The sequence below is a fragment of the Lissotriton vulgaris genome, chromosome 8 (assembly GCF_964263255.1).
Source record: "Lissotriton vulgaris chromosome 8, aLisVul1.2, whole genome shotgun sequence".
NCBI classification, from domain to species: Eukaryota; Metazoa; Chordata; class Amphibia; order Caudata; family Salamandridae; genus Lissotriton; species Lissotriton vulgaris.
The window spans coordinates 981,967,882-981,989,527 of NC_141696.1; the positions used below are offsets into that span (position 1 = coordinate 981,967,882).

At 44.2% G+C, this 21,646-nt stretch overlaps 1 protein-coding gene across 12 annotated transcripts in view; it reads left to right on the forward strand.

The window, feature by feature from the left end:
- Positions 1-21,646, forward strand: part of MYCBP2 (MYC binding protein 2) — a 2,065,574-nt gene that overhangs the window by 234,460 nt on the left and 1,809,468 nt on the right. For all 12 annotated transcript variants that reach the window (XM_086934832.1, XM_086934837.1, XM_086934835.1 and 9 more), the window contains exons 12-13: positions 4,074-4,278; positions 7,458-7,622. In XM_086934832.1, coding sequence (XP_086790958.1) covers positions 4,074-4,278; positions 7,458-7,622 — 370 coding nt within the window. The remainder of the gene's footprint in view (positions 1-4,073; positions 4,279-7,457; positions 7,623-21,646) is intronic.

Below are 21,646 nucleotides of genomic sequence, written 5' to 3' on the forward strand. Positions count from 1 at the left end.
CGCAAACAAGAGACACACTGTCTCCTAGACTGTCCTGGGGCAGCACCCATGCAGTCTCACATACTGTCCCAATACATGAGACAAGCTGTTTCTTTCACATGCTGCTGCTGAACAAGGGACATGCTGTCTCATAAACATTGTCCCAGAACATGAGACATGCTATTTCACATGCTGCTGCGGATCAGGGGACATGCTGTGTCATATACTATCCCGAAACAGTGGACACACTGTCTACTACACTTTCTCAGAGCAAGACACATGCTGTCTCATGTACACTGTCCCAGGAAATGAGACATGCAGTCTCGTACACGGCCACAGAGCATGACATACTATTTCATATAGTAACGCTGAACAAGGGACATGCTGTCTAAGATACTGTCCCTGACAGGACAGATCGTGTCTCGTATACAATGACCCTGACATTAGACATGCGATTTCCACTGCTTTATATGGAAAAATAGAAGTGCAGGTACCCTGTACCAGAGTACCTGCTTGTTTCTGAGAAGTGCTGGTACTCTCCAATTTAACGTATTATGTCACTCTGAGCAGTGTGGGCACTCTTACCCTCGCAACATACAAAAGTGCCGGTACACAGTACCGGTCCACTTAAAGCACTGGCTACTTCACATGCTGCCGCGGAACAGGGGACATGCTGTCTCATATACTAGTGTAGCACCTCCTATAACCGCCATATCACATCAGACAATGGTATTGGTGGAGGGGAGACACTCCTCTTCGTGATCAGATGCTCAGTTGCTTATATGATGGGTGGAACTGTTCACTTTATAAATACTGGGTGTTCTGTTGGATGTTAATTGCGATTGATCGTGTGTTGAATCGCACGTGGACATTGGGGCTTGTGTTTCATTTATTGACATATTAACTGGGAAAACAGTGGTGGTTGCTCCCTGTGAGTTGTGAATTCGTTGTTCACGCGCAATTTAGTGCACGGGGGAAGGGAATCAGACTGCATTCGGTGACATAGCAAAATGTCACTGTCCACATTTTGCAAGTAAACTGGTATATTGTCACTTTTCGCCTCACTATATAGCTATTGTTTAAAAGTAGCATTCTTCAAATACATTTGTAAAGTATTGTCCAGTTTAAAGTTATTCACCCTGCTAATGGTTTGTGGACGCCAAGCTGTGCCTACTGCGATTGAGCTATTCGTTGGAACTACATCAGAGCTGACACTAGAGTGCTGCCAACCGTTTCTGCTTTATGCGCTGTAGCCATCTTGAAGTCAGGAAAGACTTTGAGTGAGAGAGCGCTGGTTACCAGGTCCATAACTAATTAATTAATTGGCCTACCGAACACAGACAGCTAATACAGTATTTTATCACCGCAGTAACACATGTAGACTAATCAGCCAATCAGCACACTGAACGTTCTTGCATATACAAGGATTGGTTAAAGAGGAGACATGCTCCACCTTGCTGATGGTGTGTGGAGTTTCCAGTGACCCGACCTTGGGTGGGTCCAATTTATTTACAGTACACCCTAGCAGCGAGGCTGCTGTCAGATGGACAGATTTTTTTTGTTGTTGTGGTTTTATTCTGCCCTTAAGAACACACATTGCATGAGATTAACTCACTAACTTCCAGCAGGCCAATGCAACAAGCATTTGCAATGCAATAGGTCTCACATTAGCGAGAGTTTGAGCTATTGGCATTGTAAATGACCAACCTTTTATCTATATGTTTGTTTTGAAAACAGATCAATAAAAGGCATTGCCATTTACAATGCCAATAGCTTAAAATTTCGCAAATGCGAGACCTATTGCATTGCAAATGCTTGTTCTATCTCTTGCCCAGAAGACCCTTTTCATTCTATCTCTTGCCCAGCAAGTCCCCTTTTGTAAATAGATTCCTGAAGGCTCTTACACCTTTGTTTCTCACCTCACCTTTTCTTACGCCCCAGTGGGGCCTTAACTTGGTCCTCACTTATCTGATGTGTGCACCTTTTGAGCCACTGCACAATTGCCCTCTCTGGCTGCTTACTATCAAAATAGCTTTTTAGTGGCAATAACTTCTACTAGGAGGGTGAGGGAATTGCAGGCTTTTTCTTCTCTCCCTCCTTACCGGACTGTCTTTTCAGACAAGGTAGTGCCCACAATAGGGCTTCTTTTTTGCCGAAAGTGGTGACACCTTTCCACCTAGGGCAATCTGTCACCTTGCCGACCTTCTGTGCTTCTAAGGAACAAGAGCGTCTTCACTTTCATGACCCAAAAAGTACATTCTCGTTCTACCTTAACCACACTAGAGAGTTCCGGGTGGATAACCAACTCTTAGTGGGGTACGTTGGAGCAAAGAAGAGAGGTGCTGTGCAGAAGAGGACCATCTCCTGATGGATTATCCTGTGCATTAAAATTTGGCAAAGAAACAGCTCAATCAACCAGAGCTAACGCAACTACCACCGCTCTCCAGCGTGGTGTCCTGATCCTTGACATTTGCCAGGCGGCTATGTGGGCATCCTTTCATACGTTTGCCAAGCATTATTGCCTGGATAATCAGGTCTGTTGGGAAGGCCACTTGGTTCTACAGGACGTTTTGGTTTAAACTTTTCCACAATCCCTCCTCCAGGGGTGGTATTACTTGGTATCTGTTCTAAGGTAAGGAATCTGGGGCTAGATGTCTCCAGCAGAGTGACGAGATACTTGCCATCAGTAACGCCTTACATGGTAGAGACATGATCTAGTCGCAGATTCCTTACCGAAGCAACCAATATCCCTGCATTGCGTACAAGTTCTTCATGTCAGGGCTGTTCCCTTCAGGGCCCTAGTTGCTTCAACACACTATTGTCCGTCAACTTCATTGCTCCATACTTCTGGTGTGCAAAGTCGTGAAAAGTACTGACATCAGCACGCTGATGTGTTTTTAGGTTCATTCTAGTCCATCTGTAGTTCAGTATCGCACTGTCACCCCAACCACCACTAAGTTCTATCAAGTAAAACTCAAAAAGGATACTTAACTTTTTTGTATGATTTGCTCGAATGAATTGTACCTCGTATGACCACGTCCCCTCACCTTGTGGTAATTCCCTGTAATAAAAAATACATGCAAAACAAAAAATTCAAAGTGTTTACCTAAAAGTTCAAGACCAAAGTGTATTAATGACGGTTTAAGTCCCGGATACTAGTTGAGTTTGTCCAAGGGCCAGTTATGTTTGATTGAATGACCAGTAGGTTCAAGGGCAGACTTAAGAATTTCAAAGAATATGTAAATTCATGGGGAAATGTGATCGACACAGATCCACAGATGCAAAACCAATAGGTGGCTTCAAGCAGCGTAGAAACCCTATGCAGTTTGTGACTTGAGTGAAAAGAACTAGTATTAGATGTATGCAAGGCATTTAAATACTAGAGTCAAGAAAGGAGATGGAAACTATCTTTTGATATGAGCAGGTTAGGGCAACACGAAAAAGAAATCAACAACATTGGTAATCATTTACCCACTGACTAATAAATGGAGGGCTCAACACAGCGTGAGAAACAATAGTTTATGCGTAAGAAGTAAGTTTGAAAGAGTCTGAATTATTTTAATTGCATGTGTCCATCCACGTTATTGTTTTCAATGTAATGTATTCAACATTGCCCTTAATATATAGGCTTTTAAATTTTAGGCACAGTGATTGAATTTGAATTAGGTGCATGTTAATGCTTATTAAGCTGCTATAATTTTGTGAATGGTCCATTAATTTATTCGATAGGAAATGGAATGTGACTTTTTTCTTTAAAGTGTTTGTCATGGAACTGTTGTTATTGAAGCATATTGTTTCTACATCAATATAAGTGGGAGCTTACAAAGTGACTCATGTCTGCATAGCACCTTAGTACCCGTGTGTTCCTTTGCAATGCCCTGAATCCCTCCACTTCAGAGTCGCCAAGGACATTAAATAAAATATGGTAAGTGGTTGCAGATGTAGAAAATACTGGCTTTGGCAAGCTTAATTGTGTTAAAATATCAGTGCAGTGGTCACTATAAAGATTTAACACTGTTGCCAGTTGGTTGTTTTTACCTGAATAAATCCTGAGAGTTGGACGTATATCACATTCTGTTATTGGCTTCCCCCAGGTTTACTACACTGGCAAATATCAGAGTCTTGGAATCAAGCAAGGTGGGCCTTCAGCAGGGAAATGGGTTGAATTGCCCATCACAAAATCTCCAAAGATAGTCCAGTTTTCAGTGGGCCACGATGGTTCGCATGCCCTGCTTGTTGCAGATGATGGAAGTGTGTTTTTCACTGGTTCTGCGAGTAAAGGAGAGGACGGCGAATCAAGTAGGTTTTGTTATTTTATGCAATCAAATTTGTGTAAAAACATCCAAATTGCAATGTTTTTGTGGTGAAATTATGCTGGTTTTTCCTTTAAAATTAAAGTTCCCATATATTAATTTTTACCTGAAATCCAAAGCGTTTGTTATTAATTCCACTAAGTTAAAAGAAGAGGATTTCAGGCCTCTCAGATTGTTGTAGATGTATTTATTTAAAAGGTTTGTAGAGCGCTAGTTGGTCGTAAAAGGCATCTGAGCCAGAGCCGTGGTAGTGACTGTAGGAAAGGCAGCTGAAAACAGCTAGACTATTCAGACGCAGGAAAACATATTAACAGTCATACATGTGAACGACAGTCTATTTTTATTTTTTTATCGGAGATGTTTAGAGTCTCTCCTAATTCACTTCTAATAGATGAGCGCAGTTGGTTCAGCGCTTTGGTGGTGCAAATCAAATAGCTCGACTGCCTGCACTAGCTTAAGTATACAAAAAAGTGATGGATGGAATGCTTGAATTAATCTCAACCACTGACAGTTACTCGGGCCGCACCCCAACCCATCATTCTTGTACACATCATGTCGCCTCGGTGTGGACCCAGCCATATGAAAATCAGTCTTGCACCTGCTCCAGTGGGAACGGTACAGCCCGAACTACCAGACCAGGTCCACAATGAACTAGAACACAAGCAACCCAGGACCAGTTTCACTCTTATTATGGCTCACCGGCCAGGTATAGCTTGGTTCCAGTGGCACAGGGAATATGGAACCAATGTCTGGACATACCGTCACACTTGGGGCATCAAAAGACAAGGTGATAGATGGAACTTTAGACCTCCTCTGTTCTGTTTCTGAGGTGTGATTGCCTTATTTCGCCAAGATCCTGTCTCAGCAGCTCAACTTTTTATTTTTAAATTGTGTATTTTTGCTGTTATAGATGTATTTCCTTCCAGAATTTGTTGATTCAGGCAGAGGGAGGTGAGAGTGAGGCATCAATCGATGAAGGAATTTCCACATTGTACCATTTTTGCAGTGCTCTCCTCCATCCTGTTTTATGCTGGAGGTCTGCCCATTATTCCCTCCGGCTCTCCAGGAATTAGATTGAAAAATTCAAATATGGTTGGGGCCAGCTTTCAATGTAAAAGCATACAGCCCTGTTCCTCACCCTGACCCCTGCACCCTCAACCCTCCGATACTTCAGCTCACTGATACACAAATCCAGATGCTCACATTCTCATGGTACTCTGTGTTGCTACTGTGGCTGAGTAAGATTCCCTAAAAAGTGTTGTGTAGGATCGTCCTAGCAAGATGTTACTGAAAACAATTCAGGCACCTCATGTCAATCTCATTGCTAGTTCTGCCTCTGTTGTGAAACAATGTCCACTGCTCCCCTTTGGCTCCTCGTACTACCCCTCTACGAATACTCTTATGCTAAGCTGCTTCTAGGACCCATTATCGGCTCATATATCTTAGTAGTTCCTCACGTTAATTGCACTTCTTGGCCTTTGAGTCACTATAACCTTCAGTGTGTGGGGCCACTATGCTCTGGTGTCTGCTGCTCATCTAGGTAGTGATCCCTTCCTCCGAGCCTTGTCCTGGACCCTAGGTCCCTGGTCAGCCTCCTGCCTGAGTCATGTGTTTCAGTCTCCTTGCCTGTTGCTGCGAGTCCCGTGTGAATAAACTCCAGCCAGCACATCTGCATCCCTACGATTTGAGCAAATCGCCAGCACTCACTGTCCTCTAATTCTTGCAGGGCTCGGGACTTCACTCAGCGCAGGTCATTGTGGTATTCCCAGAGCAGTACGCCCACTGTTGGAGTGCTGATGCCCAGATATCCCACCTCTGTACTTCGATGCCGGCTTGCCTGGTGCGGCTGATTGCTAAATCTATTAGACTCCTCGAATGAGCATTCCCTCCACCTCCTCACCCCCCGCATCGGGAGTCTTTCAGTCCCCTCCAGCAATGATGCATGTCGTCCACCCTCGGTCCACCTCCTTTGGGGCTTGATTCAGCACCTGTATTTTTACAGGATCTATCTGCAATCTTCTAGCTGCCACCAAGGTTCGGGTGCATGACTCCTGGGGGAGGGGCGGGAGGGAGGGACAGTGGGTGCTGATTGAGGCGGTTTATTGTCAGTGTAGCATAGTTGCAACAGTGCATATCTATCTATCTAGGTGGCAAACTTGGTCCCTCCCCCCCCTTTCAATTTTTAATGAGGTAGTAAGACAGTGGTTAACGTATTTACTTGTGAAATGCTCCTGCCAACTGAATTTCCCTGAGGTACTATTTCGGAAGGGTTGCTGTGAGACATGTGTGGTGACCTGAAAGGAGCAATCAGAAAGGACCTTTGATAGACACTAGACTGGTACTTTTAAAATGTGCTTAAGGCTTGGGAGTGCAGAGGCGGTCTGATGACATGAAGAAGTCATCAGGATTTGTTTGTAGGTTTTGCGTAGTGCGACAATGAAGTCTCTGAGCACTATGTGGCAGATTCAGAAACATGAGTGTGAGAGCATTGTGATGGATATTGGTGACCAGGAAAGAATCCTGTTGGTCATATGTAAAATATTTGGAAGTAACATGCATTTTTGAGTCACTTTAAGTTTAGTACTCAGAATTTGTGTAGTTCCAGAGCATTGAGTGTTTCTTCTGGCGTTAGCGTGGATCAGGCCCTGCAAAGCAATATTGTTTGCGAGGCAAAAACCTGTTTCTCTCTTTGTCCAACTCAGTGGCTTGAGAGGTTGCCACAATAGAACTGATAATAGTTCATTCTTGACTTAGGACTCAATGTTCTGATAGATACATGGTCTGGGAAAATTCAATAATTGGATTTAGTGCCTCTTCTTCATGACTTCCTGATGTGCGTTCAAGAGCAGCAGAAACAACATATGGGCCAACTCTGCTGTCTTGACCATTACACAGCAGTTTTACTGAACGATCCTCATATATAGACAGTGACCCCCCCAATGTCTCATAAGGATACACCTTTGTACGTCACAAAGAAGTCTTTTTTTTAGCAGTAACATTTACATTGATAAAGATCTCTATAGAGATTATATGAAAGCTATGATTCACCGTGGAAGCCCCAGGTTATTAGTTCTTGAAAGTAAATCTTTTGATTCTGAATTCATTGTAATGTATAAATCAATGGATGTCATTTATTTTTGTTTTTTACTCTTCTTTGTTTTGCAGCTAAAAGCAGACGTCAGTCAAAGCCTTACAAGCCTAAAAAATTAATAAAAGTGGACGGGAAGATTGTGGTACACACAGCGTGCAATAATGGGAGCAGTTCCATCACTACGAAAGATGGAGAACTCTACATGTTTGGAAAAGATGCTATTTATTCCGACAGCTCCTGTAAGTTTTATGTGTAATGAGTAATTGTGTGCAGAATGCACCGATACAGGTTGCTCATCTATGGACGAGGGGAACTTTTCAAACGCAATCAAAGCCAGTTTAAAGTTACCTGTTTTGAAATTTTCAGCAATGTGTTTTTCACTAATACATTTAAGCAAAATGGGTAGTTGGTAAATTAAATGTAGTAAGAATTCTCATATTTTCTTGTTTAAACAATTTCAATCAGATGGAATTTGCCTACATTTTGGAAGTCACCTTATTGATATAAGTGAATACGTTCACTTATTTTGGTTTTTATGAACAGTAAACCAATTGTCAAGACATTTGTCATTGGCTGCCAGAAACAAAATGGGAGTTAAACATGAACAGTCCAGGCTTGTTGAGACACGCAAGCACACACACACACACGCATGCACACACATACATGCACGCACACAGTGCATACACACTCATACAGTGCACACACACACTCATACAGTGCACACACACTCATACAGTGCACACACACACTCACACAGTGCACACACACACTCACACTATGCACGCACACACTCACACTGTGCACACACTCACACAGTGCACGCACGCACACACTCACAGTGCACGCACACTCACAGTGCACTCACACAGTGCACGCACACTCACACAGTGCACGCACACTCACACAGTGCACGCACACTCACACAGTGCACCCACACTCACACAGTGCACCCACACTCACACAGTGCACCCACACTCACACACAGTGCACCCACACTCACACACAGTGCACCCACACTCACACACAGTGCACCCACACTCACACACAGTGCACCCACACTCACACACAGTGCACCCACACTCAGACACAGTGCACCCACACTCAGACACAGTGCACCCACACTCAGACACAGTGCACCCACACTCAGACACAGTGCACCCACACTCAGACACAGTGCACCCACACTCAGACACAGTGCACCCACACTCAGACACAGTGCACCCACACTCAGACACAGTGCACCCACACTCGCACACTGCACCCACTCCCATAGTACACACTCGCACACTGCACCCACTCCCATAGTACACACACTCGCACACTGCACCCACTCCCATAGTACACACACTCGCACACTGCACCCACTCTCATAGTGTGCGTACACACACTCGCACACTGCACCCACTCTCATAGTGTGCGTACACACACTCGCACACTGCACCCACTCCCATAGTACACACACTCGCACACTGCACCCACTCCCATAGTGCACACACACTCACACAGTGCACACACACTCACACAATGCACACACACTCACACAGTGCACACACACTCACACAATGCACACACTCACACTAGAAAATAAGTCTGTATATCCTTTGCAAGTAAAATATTGAGTAAGGACAGTACATGGTAGACAATCCCACATCGAGCTCTAATCTAGGAGGGCATTTAAATAAAAATGTTTAAAGTCCTTTATGTTTTTTAGCTAGTGAATTTCAAGCCAAAGATTGAGTGAGAGGCAGTCTGGTATAATTTCCCTATTCAGTCTCTCTGCTGGTTTGTGCCAAATGGAAACCCATAAAAACAGTTGCCACTTTTATGTGTTTTCTACATACTTAAAATATGTAGAAGAGCAGCTGGGGTAGATTGTGGCAAGAGTAGCATGTGCCTTAGGGATCTAATCTTGGGTGTCTGAATACAGGACGTATAAACATAGCCCTAGATTCCTGCTCCAAAGGTCAGTGAGGGAATACATTTAGCATTTTAGAAAGGTAATCATCTGGGCCAGAGGTCTATGGTCTAATCATGTTGCGATTCGGAGTACCGTTTCATGAGTCTACCCGAAGCACATCCTTCATTTAGTAAGAAGATTTGATTCCATCAGCTTGGAATCAAAAGTTAATCCAAGCTACTGTTCTGACTCTTAAGTTGCCAATGAGCATATTCCTGGGCTTTGTTTGTTTGGGCCAAAGGTCATGACATGTTTTGCTATATTTGTTACAAGTTCAAGATCTTTCATACAAGTCACACAACCCAGCTCATGGAGTCTTTTTGACATTCTTACCTGAAGAAAGGGGTATATGTTTACTACCAAGTATGTGTGTGCCATTATTAGTCTTTCACATCATGTGCTGAGAAGATTTATGTGCAGTATAAAGAAACGAACCAGGGTATTCCATAGGTGAATGACTCTATTAAAAACAAAAAATCAATACATTTCCTTGTTGTCCACAAAGAAATGCTTTTTTGAAGGTTTAAATTATTAACAGGATTTACAAAGCGCTCAGCTCCAGCTTGGGGTATCCCGGTGCTAAACGTCAGGTCTTGTGCAGTCAGAACTAGCACCTCAAAACAACCTGGTCTTCAACTGTATTCGAAAGATTGTCAGTGAGGGACACCGTTCCAACTGTTCTTGTATGACATGCCCTGATAGGCTAACAACTGCCTACTAAGCGAGACCGTGTCACTGTCTGAATAAAACAGAGGTACAGTCCACTGGAGTGAAGAAAGCGGGATAGATGGTAGAGTTTGGCAAATTCCTGTAAATAACGTGGAGCAACTGACAACAGGCACAGGGATTTGAATTGAGTACATTTTTTACAGAGAGACTGTGCAGCTCCTGTAAAAGACCGGCTGCAGATGTCTGATTCGGGAGTCTATAAAGCTTTCTCACCTCTGCATTTTGGACCACCTGCCCCCGTCTAATGGAAGATTTATCCTTGTCCAAGTAAAGCACATTGCAGTAGTCCAGTCTTGACATAATAAGTGCCTGTATCACTGTCTGTTGAGATAGAAATGGTAGTAGCCAGATGATTTTACACAACAACTATTTCAAAACTGCAAAACCGGCGGCCACTATCTTCATCATCTGAGGCTTTGACAGCTTGTTGTCCAACAACATGTCAGACATTGGTGTTTGCTCTCCCAAACTTATGTAATTGTGTTCGACCAAAATAGAACCAGTCTAGAATCTTAAATTGTATGAGCCTCAGGCATGATTTGATCGCTACCTCTATTCGGTCAATTAGTGCTGCCTCACAGTCCTCATCTAGGTCACCCAGCTCGTTTTCACATTTAGCCCTCAATTTCTTCAGGGAGTCCTGCATGTTGTTCTTTATCATCTTGTTGGTATAAGAAACCACCTTTTCCTCTATCTTACCTAAGAGCAGCCTACCCTCGAATTGTGCATATTCAGGTAACTCGAGTGTCCAGACCTTCTGTCTTCCATGAATGTCTAAGCTGCATGCATTTGTAATACTGTGTGCCACTGAGTTGGTAATCATGCTGAAGGGTATAAAACCACCATCTTCAAGGTGATTACCAAGCTTTGATATCCCAATAAGGTCCCGTGTCTCAAAACATCTCAATCTCCCAATTTTTTTAAGCCTCATCCCAGTCCTCAACGGGGTCTCTCGGGTGTTCTTAGTTCCCCCATACCTTTTCCCGCCATGGACAAAACCTCCAATGTCTCCCGGGTTGCCGGCAACAGCCTTCGTGCCCCTTTCCTGCCAAAAAAGCACTAGATTGGAACTGGGTCCTTTCTAGCGCATACATGGGGAGGTCACCAGTCACATATCCCCATCATTTATTACAATCTAATGAGCATCCCAGTAATAAGCTCTGAGATCTGGGAGGACGATACCCCATTATAGTGATTGCGTTGTAACGTTATCAGTGCCACCTTGGGGTGCCCATCATTCCAGAGGTTTTTGGATCTCTTCATCTATTTTTGTAAAAATCTCATCCGGGAATTTATGTTGGTGGTTTTGAACAATGTATGCAAAGTTCGGCATTGTGGCTGCTCTACCCAATAATGTTAGTGGTAATACCTTCCTGCAGTCTGTGTCAGCATGAAATTCCACCAGTACCCTCCGAAGTTTCTGGTCTAAGCAACGCTCTTTGTCTGGGATTCCATAAATTCCAAGGTATTCAATACTGTCCTTAACTACCAATAATTCCCCAGAATGGGCCACATATCGAGTTCCATTCCTGTTGGGTACAAGACTAATTTATCCTAGTTTATTTCATACCTGCATGGGCGCCATAAGTTTCAAATACCTGAAACACGACCAGGATCGTATTCTCCGGCTGTGTGACATTTGATGATTTCATCCACGTATAGCTAATTTTTCTCATCCTCTGTGGCCTGAAAGCCTTTAATATCAAGATGGTCGCGAACCAGGCAGGCTAGTGGCTCTAGTTTTAAGGCGAAGAGTGGGGACAGGGGACATCCCTGCCGCATCCCCCTTCCAAAGGTGAACTCAGAGGAGAGGGTTCCATTTATTCGTACTGCAGCCACTGGCTCCTGATAAAGTAGCGCTATCCAGGTCAGGAATTTGAGGGCCAAATCCAAGTCTCTTAAAGTTTGTATCCAGAGAGAGGATTACATGTGGGTCCGGATGTGAGTGGACTGTTGCCAAACAGTTACAGAGTCTGCAGAGATTGAATCTAGTGGATCTACATGGCATGAAACCTGACTGATCCATATGAATCAAGGGGGATATAACTTCTATGAACCTCGTGGACAGCGCTGTTGCCAAAACCTTAGTCAACATTGAGCAGTAAAATTTGGGCGATTGGAGCCACAACTCCTCGCTAGTTTTCTTTTCTTATGGATCACTACTGTCATAGCCTGGAGCAGATCTGGCGGCAGTGTCACCACCTCCTAACCTCTGAGTACATCTTAAGGAGATGAGGACCCAAGATCTTGGAGTTCCTCTTGAAGAATTCGACTTGGAGGCTATTCAGGCCAGGAGTCTTCCCTGAGTTCAGCTTAGCTATAGCCACTTCTATTGCAATTTCCTCCTCCAGGGCCAAACAGTCCTCCCTTGGAAGGTTGGTAATATCACAGCGACTAAGAAGGATTCGATTTGTTGGGTCTCAGCCAGAAGGCGCACCCTATAAAACTATTGAAAATGTCTTGAAATTCTTCCATTCTCCCATCTGTGATATAGGTTTCACCATTGTCTCCCACTATACTATGTACCCAATGGGCCTCAGCCTCTTGCAAACCTAGCCATGCCAGGAGCTTGCCAGCCTTAATGCCAGTGTCGTAGTGGTGTTTCGTTGCTTGAATCTTGTTTCTCGCATCGTTTTTGTGCCAATGCGCGATACCAGTTACCAAAGTAAAGATTGAGGCCCTGCGTATTATCAAAGTCCACTGGATAGTACCATTGTATCTAGAGTAACTTTGCTGTATTGTTACATTCAGAATGGGTTACTGTTTGTGAGCCTTTTGTTATGATCCAGCCTGGGGAGCCAAGTTCATTGCACTAAACTGAGCTTGTAAGCCAGATTAAGTTGATTTTCCCAGTGGGCAAGGTATTTTGCCAGTGGGAGATAAAATGTTGTCAGCATGGATCTTTGTAAATGGGTACCTCTCCCAAAGGCGTCACAAGATCCATTGTTTTAAGAGCCTGTCATAAAGTGATGAAAAAAGGTTCAAATTGAGTGTGTAGACTTCTCACAATAGCGTCTGTTAAAACCTGCAGGTTCGTATGGAAGCCTAAAGAGGGATTTTTCAAGAGGAGGTGACTGGCCTAGGTTATTAGCTGGCATGATGAGGGGCAGACTAGCCATAACATCCAAAGGGAAGGTCGATCCATGAATCTGCAACTCCACTGTTAGGATGTGGGGGAAACTCCTCCAACAGCCATATCCTTATAGGCATTTTGGGTAGTATTTATGCTTGGCTCAATACAATCTCTGACTTTTGTTCACAACTGTTTTTTCCAAGGCTCCTGTTGTCGGAGACGTGACCTTTCATTCGCCCGTTGTCAATATCCTTTTTTTTTTTACTGAGAGGGCTGTAAACAAAAAATAAGACTTAGAGGAGTGGCTCAGCCTGATCTCTATCCTGTTTTCAACAAGCATGGACAGACCTGTCCTTGGCACAGTGGGAGATCTTGGTGCCTTTCTGCACTGAGCGAAGCAGTGCTAATGGATTTTGTTTTTTGTTGTCACCACTCCAGTTCTTGCAGGCAAAATGCACCAGCTTCTGAGTAAGTGTTTTGCTGTTATTCTGCTTTTAACGAGGGCCTACTTTCCTGAAAGTACAGTAGCAGGGGCCCAGCTAGGCACCGGATTATCACAGCCTATCACATACTGAGACCTCCGATCTTTAAACCGCTTTCTTGTGGGAATAGGGATTTGAATCAGGAAAGGCTCAACTTGTTGCTCAGTCCGTCTGTGCCATATGTTCAGAGATACTCTTGCTAAAGGAGATGAGTGCAATTCACAAGTTCGATGTGGGGATGGCCTTTCAATAATGTGATCTATAACGCTCTGTTGCTTCTTTGTTTCTCTGTTTTCCAATATATTAGAAATCATTGCTGTGTAACTTATAAGTAACATGTTTAGTTTAGCAAAGCCCGACTGCCTTTAGGAACCAGTAGCAAGAGCTGTTTGCTAGCTTACCACTCCAGATGAAACTATTGATAGCAAATTGGAATTGTTTTAGATGACATCGGCAACCGTATCCTTTTGGAACATATAGATAACTCTGACATATTTGATCTGTTTAACCTTTCCACCTTTAAACGTGTTTTTGGTGCCGGTTTAGCAAATTTATTTTCATCTCTGTCAACGGTGAGTGCTATTAATGATCACCAGCTGAGCTGTGAAGGGGGATTTTTACACCTCGGTATACGTAATGACCTTGAGGGCTGGTCCGACCAAGTGGAGTGAATGGAGATCCCTCCTCTGCTCATGGGTTGAGTTATGTACCATTGCTTCAGAAATAGCAATGTTTATCGTAATACCAGAGACTGCTTGGTAACGATGCAGCTCTTCCAACAAACCGAACTTGGAGCAGAGTGGATCAGAGTCGCTAAAATGCTGTCCGAGTACATAGTCAATTTAAATATATTGACTGTTTTTAAATTCATATCCCTGTAAGAACTTTTTTGGTGTTGTCATTGCATTGGTACCCAGGGATAAAACCTGATTTTTCTGGATCTGACATCCGCAGTCTCAGTCGCATGATAGGGTACCTGTAAATATTTTTATATGTAGATTCAAGAGGGAGGTGGATCTTTAGGAACGATTTTGGTAGGTGTCTTTGCCGAGTTAGAACTAATAGTCACTGCTGCATCTAAATTTGCTAGATGTCCGTGTCATCAAACTGGTTAATTAACCTAGTTCGCAATGTGACCAATGGCTTGCAGACGTTTTTATAGAAAGCCATTTTAAAGTCTCTGGGGCCTTGCCTATTTTCAGTCCGTGAATTAATCCAGCCACTTTTTCACCTGTGATTGGTCTTTACAAGCATTGGCGTGCGCTGTAGAAACTCTAGGGCCAACAAGCTGGAGTTCAAGGGGTGTCTGACCAGGTCTGCCTTCACTGGCTCTTCGCCATACAGGTTTTGAAGTCTGAAATGACTCTACTATTTCATTGTCACTTTGGTATTCTCACTGCTGACTATTCTCAATCTTGTTTTCTAGTTCTCTGTTGATTTTAGACTCAATTGTGCAGCTAGGAATCTGCCTGCTTGCAAAACATCTATGTTCTAAACAGGAGGTATTGTGCTCTATCTAGATCTAACTCTTTAACTTGAGCTTTAAAATCTTATGCATGCTTTCTTTGGTATGGTTCTTTGGCATTCGGATTCCAGAACAAAGTTGACTTTCCAGTTGTGCCCTAGTCTTAGTTCTTGCCGCCTTTAAATGTGCTTCTGTTGAGCTAAACGAGCCTCTCAGCACTGCCTTAAGTACATCCCAAAGTAAAGGTTGGGCTATGTAACTAGTGCAGTATGCAAAAGGTAAGTACAGATCTTAAAGGCTATATGATAAAGTTGCTTGTTATAACCTACAGTTATGTCTTATTGATGTAACCCTATCTTTCAGTATTGTGATTGTGACTGATGCATGAATGGATTGAACTATCTCCCCAATTGTGATTTCTTCAACCCCTGGCTTAAGGCTAAATTTAATTAGCGCCAGGACGCCCCTTCGCTGGGGCAGCCGTGCGCTATACAAGAAAGTATAACATAACATAACATTAGTACGTGATCAAGGTGGACAATGCACCATGCACATCTGATTAGTACGTGTAATTTGCTTCCTTACCACCGCCCTATAACCATTAACCCTACCAAGTCTAGCTATGTTTTAAATGGAGGGAAGCCCATGCAGTCACTCCCAAATTTGAGTGTGATCTGTCCCTTATATCGTCTGTGACATTTGTTAAGGTCAACCCCAAATACCAGTACTTCTATGGCAAAGACATCAGAAGTCCGACCCTTAAGGAAACCTATTATGATCGGATGAGTCTCTTGTAGAAGGCACATATCTCTTTTAGACTCCAGCATTAAGTCTCTTTGTGAAGGCTTTTAACCTTTTCACATTCATGCTCATAGTTTTAAACTTGTCATTGGACATAAAACATCCACACCAGATGAGACTTCTAGTGCTCTAGCAATATATTAAATAATGTACTTAAGCTTCTGGAGCATGGTATACTCGTGTGATCTCTTGTCCCTCCCTCCACCAAGCTCAAGAATTAAACTGTTGCAGAAACCTAAACAACTTATACTTTTCACCCAGTGTTGGAATTTCATGACCTCTTAAGCAAATTAGTACTCTTCCTCGAAGGTCCTCTTCTCCTGGTTACCCCTCTCCAAGATTATGCTCCTCATCCAGTAAAAAAAAAAAAACCCTCTTACCTTCGAGAAGATTGTGATTGCACAAAGCAACCATTTTAAGTTGGACCAGCCTATATTCCTATTGCTCTCTTCCCAGTCTCCTTGTCTAACTGCTGCAGATCTTTTTGAGTTCACACAAAACTTTCACCTAGGCCCTCCTTTTCTCCTCTGATGTTGAACACCTTTGAACCAGGTTTGTGCTAATAAAAAACTGGAAAAAAGTCTGAAGGGCTTCTTTTTGGTTCCTGGTTACCCACACTTTTTGTCCCTTTAAAGTGGACTAGGGGCACTCTAGTATGTTCTAGATGTGGTGCAAGTGGTTCCCTTGCAATAGTATAAATGTCTGGGTCTTATGCATTCATCAGTAGATCATATGTACGTATATCATTGTGCTGACACCTATTTTCAGGGCTGTCACGTTTTAGTAGAAACTCCCAATACCCATCATCCATTGTGAGGAACAGTTACTAATAACTTGCTGCTTTTCAGTTTGACCATCTACGTCATTAATTCTAGTGCCCTGGGGCTACACATCATTTTGTAGTTTGTGGAGGCATGCTTTTATGTTTTATTGAATTATTACTAATTCTCCCTTGATCTCTGTTAAGAAATGGTCTTTAGAAGTAGGTAGAGGGTTTTCAGCAGGTCTTTTGGGATGATAAGTTAGAGTATGGCTACTTAGTTCCCCATGAGTGCTTGGCCATAATAATGTACCCGATAATGGAGCCTCAGTGCCCTCTGTTTGCCACCACATTGATGCCAAACACACTAGTAGGTGGACATCTCCTTGCAGGGACTTCTGCCATACCTTCTGCCCAGTAAGGAAAAATGAACTCTAATTCGAACAGACTGTGCACCCTGGATTCTACTGATACTGCCTGTAGGATGATAATCAGCACCTCCAGCATGCTTTGCCAAACCTCATGGCTTAGGATGGCTGGGTTTAAACCAGAGGTTTAACAGCACCTCATTAACACACCATTTCACAGGGCGCATCTGCTACCCCCAAATGGATAGAATGCTTTAGAAGATCATTAATGATATAGATACTGCCTAAACCCTACTCTGCTTTTAGTAAAGAGCAGCCGAGGGGAGGGTTCCAACCCTGCAACTCTTCTCCAGTGATCTGGATGCCATTAACCTCAACCTTTCCAGTAAGGAATCCAAAGCATTCAGCAGAGGTGGCTACTGTGTAAACAGCAGAGGCAAAGTGGGTAGTGGCCCGTACAGCCATCACTCGTGGAGACCTTAGAAAAAACAACTGGTTAGCAGAGCCTGGAATAAAAGAATTGCGAAGGAACTGTACGAGACGCTAAATGCGACAGCCCCCTCTTTCCCCACAGATCTGGATGAGGCGACACTAGCATATACCAAATGGCTAGATGAGGCGAGGGATAAGCTTGCTCCAAAAAAACTCCTCTACCCCAACAGGGCAAGGCCATCTTCTCCATGGTACTCCCAATAGCTCAGAGACCTTAAACTGAGTTGTAAACATCTTGAGCGAATTTGGAGAAAGGAATACAATGATAGCAATAAATACAAACTTTGTCTAGCTTAATATGAACAGCTTTTATTTAAAACAAAATGAGTTCTTTACTAAGCTAATTAATCTTGCGAAGAACTCGTCCAAAGAAATATTTAAAACGGTTACATCTTTAGCACTCCCAGCTACTCCCACTATTACCGCTAGTCTAGAACTATGTGATAACATTGCACAATTCTTCCTGGCCAAAGTAGAATCGATCTTCTCCACCTTCTCCAAAGGAACAGTCCATTCCATTTCTACCCAGATTGATGGAAAGCAACTAGAAACAATCGACAGGAAATCTTTGAACAATTTCTCCTAAGTAACACCCACTGACATCCTAAATCTTATTAAGCAACGAAATCTGGTTCGCCTAATGACCTCCTGCCCTATCTCTCTGTTGAAACTAGCGCCAGAACCAGTAACCTTCGCACTGACTCCCGTCGTTGATTCTGTTTTCCTAGGGATACTTTCCCGAAATCTGGAAGAGCGCCTCTATACTGCCTCTACTTAAGAAACCTTCTCTGGATTCCAAAGACCCTAACAATTTCGTACCCATATACAGGCTTCCTCTTCCAGGGATAGTGGCAGAAAAAATCATGAACGTACAACTAAGTACGTTCTTGTGTGAATCACAGGTGCTGGATTCATCACAATATGTTTTCAGATTGGGGCACAGCACCGAATCAGCCCTTATTAAATCTACATAAGAGATTAGGACCATACTTGACCAAGGAGGCAAAGCAGTGATGATCATGTTGGATCTCTCTTCAGCATTTGATACTGTCCATCACTCTTTTGATGGACCGTATGAAGGAGATTGGAATTCAGGGTACTGCCTGGAAATTGCTAAAATCCTTTCTTTCCAACAGAATTCAAACTGTCGCTAGGGGGGAATTCTCTTCCAAACCTTTCTCCCTGCCTTTTGGAGTGCCCCAGGGCTACTCGCTGAGCCAGACGTTCGTTAATACCTATGTTTCATCACTAGCCCCTCTCATTGAATCCTTTGGTTTCTCTTTAACCTCCTATGCTGAGGACACCCAAATCGTGGTGTCACTGCTGCCAGGGGCAGTGATGAAGACAGCAACACGTCTTTAAGAATGCATGTCAGCTGTAGGCGGCTGGATGGCACAAAACTGTCTGAAGCTAAACTCCGAAAAAACTAAAGTGATATTATTTGGTAACGACCCTAGCTTCTGGACTCCGACCTGGTGGCCAGATTCCCTGGGTCCCCTTCCTGCCCCGAGGACCAAAGTAAAAAACCTTGGAGTTTGGATCAACAACAAACTCAATTTCAAAGACCAGGTGAATGCAGTGATTTCCACCACCGCCCACACTCTCAGTGCATGCAGAAAAATAATACCATTTTTACCAAAAGACAGTATTCAAACCATAATCACCTCACTTTCCCTGTCAAGGTTCGATTATTGCAACAGCCTATACCTTTCCATGCAGGAGGGACTCCTGCACAAACTGCAGCTTCTTCAAAACGCAGCTGCTAGATTGATCACGGGCACTGCAAAATGCACCTCGATCTCGGCTCAGATAAAAAATTACACTGGCTGCCAATTAAAACAAGGATCCAGTTCAAGGCTCTGTGCCTTGTTCATAAAGCTCTACAGGGAACCGGCCCGAAATTCCTGAAAATTAAATTTCAGTGGTATATACCAAAAAGAGTGCTAAAGTCATCAGAAGCAAAACTGATAGCAGTACCCAGAGTGCGCAAAGCCAGCTGGGGAGGCAGAAGTTTTGTAACACTTGCAGCAAAGTCCTGGAATGGCCTGCCGTTGCAACTTAGGTCCATGACAGATCTTCTCTCCTTCAGAAAGACTTTAAAAACCTGGCTTTTCTCCTCCTAATTCTTGTGCACTTTCCTCTCCCTCTTAGGCCTCAAAAGGACTCGACATCGCCAGGACACTCGTGGGTAACAGTGTGCTCTATAAATAGCAGTAACATAACATATGTGATTGGCAGTAACGCAGTCCATTAAAAGCCTGCCTGGACGGATCTCTCCTCTCGGCGGGACAAGCGTGGTAGGAGCCACCATTTTGCCTCGTGCTGGGGAGGGGGTTCCGTTCACCTCTGCCTTCAGCTACAAGTGAACAATAGATTAGCCACAATAATAATGACATGGCTTTGGGCACTGTGGTACAATGGTAGGTGGATGGCAGGGTATTCGTGGGATATTTTAAATGCTGATGATCCCGGCCGTGGGAGCATCTTAAACAGCTACAGATCGGCGGCCATCTTGGTAATGACCGACTAAGTGCTGAAGGTCCTTGGAGTTTAATGGACCTATTCCGCCTCGGGCGTGAAAGCCTTAGTACGATGATCCTGGATCTCCTGTGCAGTGAAAAGTGCTCCACCTCTTGACCAATAAAGCGCTTCGCCGCCTGTGCCTTCTGTTTGTGGATTCTGCTCTCCCAGAAATTATGTCCTGGATCATTGGGGGCAGTCACTTCCTATACGTACCAAGGGCAGTGAGGGGAGAGGTGCAGGGAACATCTCCACAGCCTGCAGGCCCTCCCTAGTCTTGTTGAAAAACAGTGCGTGTTAACTATTTGTTCAGGATCTTAATGGTGGAGGGACCCTGGTCGCCTCAGGGCCCACCAGTGAATTCTCTATACAGAGAGCGGTGGGCTGCCCTTAAAACTTCCCTCCATCCACGAGGCGCTGGTGTCTCAAAGCTCCCAAAGGCCTCAGGGAGAGGCCGCTTGTGACTGTGCTGGAGAAGGTTCCCAGGCGGTATATGATGCAGAGCCGCCTCACACAAAGGGGTGCTTGCCGTGCAGTAAAGTGGCCAGCAGCTAGCGTCAGTGTCCCTATGTTTCCCGTCCGAGGACTGGGTCCCAAGATCGGCCCAGCCGTGGGGGAAGCCACAGATCAGATTTGCGGGCCCCTCCCTCTCCGGCAGCACCCATACCACTCTAATGGCACAGACGGGGGCTGGTTCTTTGACGTAGAGTTTCCTCCCCAGGGGAGTCATCCGGCAAAACAGTGCAAGGGGGGGCCGCCATCAGATGGTAATGCGGAGGTCGGCAATATAGCGGCTCACTTCTCCCGGCCCCCAGGCGCGGTTCCGAGACTCTCCATGCGCCATCTTAGCTTAATTATTTACGGTGTTGTCGCAGTTAATTTCTCGGCGATTCAGGATAGGAGCAATGTGATTTTGAGATCCAAATAATCCGCCAGCATTCCGATTGCGGGATTGTTGTTTTTGGAGGGATTATTGCGCGGCGAAGCGCCGCTCTGGAAGCTGGTGTGCGGGTTCACCAGGAATCTTCAGCTCCGAGCGGCCATCATGTGACAAAACCACTAGTTCAGAATTCTCCCTCTAGGAGTTACAACAGTTGCAACTACTATTTACCAAGTGCTTGGTGTTGGTGGTGGCACCACTGTGTTGCAACATCATTCACATACTTCATTCACATACTTCATTCACATACTTCATTCACATACTTCTGTACTTGGACGGCTGACTGATAGAGTTGCAGCACACTGCAATGCCTAGCACACACTCAACATACAGTGTCTGTTACCCAAACACACCGAGGTTCACCATCACTGCAAAAAAGTTGCATCTCTATCCCCTTTAAATCAACTCATTTAGGAGATATGCTAAATAACACTACCGTCAAAGCCTACTCAAACCAATAGAGGGTGATGGCATTCCAAAGGGTGATGCCTCTTCTTCAGATATCATATCCCATCACAGCCAGAATGGCAATGAAAGTGCTTGGGATGGTGGCTTTGTGCATAGCAGTAGTACCTCATGCAAAGTTGCACATTTGCCCACTACAGGAGTGTTTAGCATGGATATGGTCACAATCAGAGGGTCAGAAGGAAGATCTCAACAACAGGTGACCATTACC